General features: G+C 49.4%; 1 protein-coding gene across 27 annotated transcripts in view; it reads left to right on the top strand.

Moving 5' to 3' along the window:
- Nucleotides 1–3,965, top strand: part of LOC123139358 (aspartate--tRNA ligase 2, cytoplasmic) — an 11,449-nt gene that overhangs the window by 5,017 nt on the left and 2,467 nt on the right. For 10 of the 27 annotated variants that reach the window (XR_006469548.1, XR_006469543.1, XR_006469546.1 and 7 more), the window contains 4 exons: nt 1,916–1,972; nt 2,420–2,492; nt 2,626–3,333; nt 3,444–3,661. Coding sequence is in view for 2 of the 27 variants with exons in the window: in XM_044559170.1 (XP_044415105.1) it covers nt 1,775–1,821; nt 1,916–1,972; nt 2,420–2,492; nt 2,626–2,743; nt 3,255–3,277 (318 nt within the window). In the remaining 25 variants the exon portion in view is untranslated. Of the gene's footprint in view, nt 1–1,192; nt 1,822–1,915; nt 1,973–2,419; nt 2,497–2,625; nt 3,334–3,443; nt 3,915–3,965 lie in introns of those variants that run through there. The other 17 variants (XR_006469562.1, XM_044559170.1, XM_044559171.1 and 14 more) reach the window with 17 other exon arrangements.

Below are 3,965 nucleotides of genomic sequence, written 5' to 3'. Positions count from 1 at the left end.
TAGCTGTCGATCTGCTCTAGATAGCCAAGCGAGTTGGCCCACAGTGCGAAGCCACCGAATACGAAGATCTATCCGGGAAGAAAGATCTAACCCTGGACCAAGTTGTTGATGATTGAAGGAGCCATCAAGCCTTATTATGATGACACAATGGAACTCTCAATGAAAGCACCAATGTCGGTGTCAAAACCGGCGGATCTCGGGTAGGGGGTCCCGAACTGTGCGTCTAAGGCTAATGGGAACAGGAGGCGGGGCACACGATGTTTACCCAGGTTCGGGCCCTCTCAATGGAGGTAATACACTACTTCCTGCTTGATTGATCTTGATGATATGAGTATTACAAGAGTTGATCTACCACGAGATCGTAGAGGCTAACCCTAGAAGCTAGCCTATGATTATGATTGTTGTTCCTTGTCCTACGGACTAAACCCTCCGGTTTATATAGACACCGGAAGGGGCTAATGTCGGGGATATACCCCGTGGCGTAACCCGGCCGGAAGTATAACCCGGCCGGACTGGACGACTCACTAAGTGACCAGCCCGAGCCTGGCGACTCATGGGTGACCCGGCGAGTGGGTCAGAGGAAAGACAAGACCCGGTTGCCCAGAAGACGGTTTATGGAAGGCCGAATCATGTTATGGTGGGCCGGTTTATGAGGAAAGCACAAGGAATATTTTCCTACAAAGGAAGCAAGACTAGGACTCCACTTGTAATAGAGTAATCCTAATCCAACTAGGACTAGTCATGTAAACCGCCCCTTCAACATCGAGAAATAAGGATCCAGACGCTTAGCGGACGCTCTCAGCGATTAGCGATTTCTGGCCGTTGGATCAATTTGCTTGATGCGTTTCAGACCGTTCGATCGATGCGGTGAAAAATTCTGGCCGTCGGATCGCTCCCCCCCTCCGCCTGTAGCAATGAATAGTTACTGCCCTCTCCCGGTCTTTCTCACTTCGCAGACTCGTTCCGGTCTCGCTGTCGTGTGGGGTAACGAAATGATAGGCCCGTGTGTCATTTGCTTGGGCTGGGCGTGCGGTCGGTGCGAACCGTCTGCGTGCCACGCGCTGGTAAAAGATCTCATGCCACCGCCGAAATTTCCCTGCCCCGCCGAGGGTATTTTGGGGTTTTCCGGCGGTCGCACTGTGCGTGCTCTGCGCTGGTTGGATGGGGGAGTCGATGAGGTGGGGGCGGGCGGCTGGCTTGCCCCTTCGAGCACCCCATTCGCCCCCCTCGCGCCAGCCCCTCTCCTCTTCCCCTCCCTCTCTCCCTCCCGCAGGCCCTCGCAGCCACAACCTACGCCGGCCGGTCCCGGCCGATTCCGGCGGCTGCCGGCGACGCGCAGCACTCTCCCATGGCTGCCTCCCTCGGCTCCGTCCTCCCCACCAACCAGATGCGTCGCGCTCCCATGAAACCCTAGCCGCCGCGCGTCCGCTCCCTGCCGGGCCATCGCGTCGTCTCCTCCCCGCCCTCTCGGTCCTCAGCAGGAGGAGCGTGGCTCACCGCCGCAGCTGCTCCGCGTCGCTGCTTCCTCATCGAGCTCGCACGTCCCTGTCACCTGGAGGAGCGGCCGCTCGCTGCCGCGCCGTCGCATCGTCTCCTCCTCCCCGCCCTCTCGGTCCTCAACGGGAGGAGCGCGGCCCGCCGCCGCAGCTGCTCCGCGTCCCCGTCGCCTGGAGGAACGGAGGCTGCAGCTCCAGCATCTGCTCGACCCTCTTTCCCTCGCCTGCGAGCGGCTCATGGCAGCTCCGGATCCAGTGTCCATCACGTGTTCTCCGTGATGCGAGATCGACGGTGGCCTTCTACATCACGCGGGGGCCATGGCCGGTGCTCTGCCGCCTCCAACTTTAGCCCCGTCTCCGCTTTAGGTTCTCTCTCTCTCTCTCTCTGACGTCTGCTTTTTCCATGCCTGGGCTTGCAGGTCACCGCCTGGTGGGTGCTGGCTCGAAGGTGACGAGCTACAATCCCAGAGAATCAGGTTAGATGGGTTACAATGAATTAGTTGTCCACTAAGAAAACTGAAAAAAAGACACCTATTGGAAGTCCTCATCAACCGGAAAAATGCTAACTAGCACAAGCATACAGCCGTTCTAATGTTGGCACCGTCAACAACCAATTGCTTGCTTTTCTATGTGATTAGAAACCTTCAGAGAAGTACACATAACTAAAATGACATAAAGCCTGCCTGAATCTTTAGGGTAATATATTAGTTGTTGGCACCATCAACGACCAATTTCCTTGCTTTTCTACCTTCAGGGAAGTACAGATAACTAAAATGAGTGAATTTATGAAGCCTGCCTGAATCTTTAGGATAATATATCAGTACTGCAGCTTTATTTTCGGTAGTTTCAGGCTATCTGAATGAAGTTTGCTTTTAAGTTTGCAAGCATGCAATGTTTATAAGGAAGCTCTACTGCATCAACAGGGCTGACCTAAAGCTACCGATCAGCGTGGAGGATGCCGGACGGAGTGCTGAGGAGTTTGCAATAGCTGAATCAGTATGTTAGTCTGAACAATCTGCGTATTTGCTTGCCTCCTCTTTGAATGCATAAAGGAGGAGGATACAGATTGTTGCTCCAATCTCCGATGATGATATCTGGGTTCAGCTAATAGTATCTTGTTGTTTTTCAGAAGGGAGTGCCACTTGTCCATGTTGGTCAGGACACACGCTTGGACTATCGAGTTATTGATGTTCGAACACTAGCAAATCAAGCCATTTTCCGTATACAGCATCATGTTGAAAACATTGGTATTTGTTCTTGCCTTTAGGACTGCTGCTATCAGTGATGTGTTGATGAACTGAGTTTGCAGAACTAAACACGTCATGTTATGTAATTTTTTGTGTCGCTTAGCTAAGATATTCTACTTTGACACTGAATTAAACATATCTAATCTGGTGAACCCTTTGAGTAGTTGAGCCAAAGCATGCCATTGGCTGGGCTGCCGAATTGGGATTTCAGTGATCCTTTTGGGTGGTTGTTTAGGTGGAGTGTGCCCGAGCAGCCACCGTAGCGACACTTAGTGGTGGACTGTCGTCGCTTGTTGTATCGTAATGACGTGGACGGGCGCTTCTATAAGCGAAAAATGTACATCTGCCCAGTTGTGGTATCTCATGGTTGACTTCCCTGAAATCTGAAATGTCCGCAACTGCTCAAATTAATAGGCCGGCATCTTAAATTTTCTTTCTCAGATAGATTGCTTCTTTATTACGACTTAATTTTGTGGTGTTGACAGAGTTTGCTGAATATGTAGATTCTTAGATGCAGCTCTTAAATATGGATGAGATACCGGAAAGGAGACTTGTGGTTCCACTTTCTCTTATATCCTTTTTCTCGACCTGTAAGCATATGTTTTGGAAACTGTCTTGCTATTATTCTTCCGAAATAATAATCATGAGAAGCAACTTGTTTTCTACTGCTGAAAATAATGTTTACTTCTATTTATTGAAGGATTTACTTTTCTGATAATGCAACAAGCTGGACAATAATTAGAGGGCAGCAGATGAGACTGGGTATTGTCGTGGGATGTGTCAGCACATGCGTGTCTCTCCCATTATGACGACATGGCTGCCTATCTTCCCAGAATGCAGGCCTTGATCAAGAGGAATGACTCCCCTCAGTTTGTTCATTGTAGAACCATCACTGAGCATGACTTTTGTAATTGAAAGGTATGAACTCCGAGTTATTTCTCTTCCTAAAACAGTAGATATTGCAATCAGTCGATCATGTAAAGTGGGTCTTAAGAACCTCTGTTCATAAAAAAAAGTTTACTATAGTGTTTTGCAAGATATATCCAGCAGAACTTTACTGAATCTTCTAAGCTTGATGGCAGTGTGTATCAGATATTGCATATATGATCACTTTCTGGCAATGATCGGCCATGTAGAAAAACTTTAAAAGACAGGCAAATAAAAACGACAAGCAGCAGCTAAAACAGAAATAAGTAAAAATACAACTTTTTCCAAGCAAGTT

Source organism: Triticum aestivum, chromosome 6B (genome assembly GCF_018294505.1).
Source record: "Triticum aestivum cultivar Chinese Spring chromosome 6B, IWGSC CS RefSeq v2.1, whole genome shotgun sequence".
NCBI lineage: Eukaryota > Viridiplantae > Streptophyta > Magnoliopsida > Poales > Poaceae > Triticum > Triticum aestivum.
Note: the sequence above shows the minus strand (reverse complement) of the source record. Positions and strands in the feature narration are given on the sequence as shown.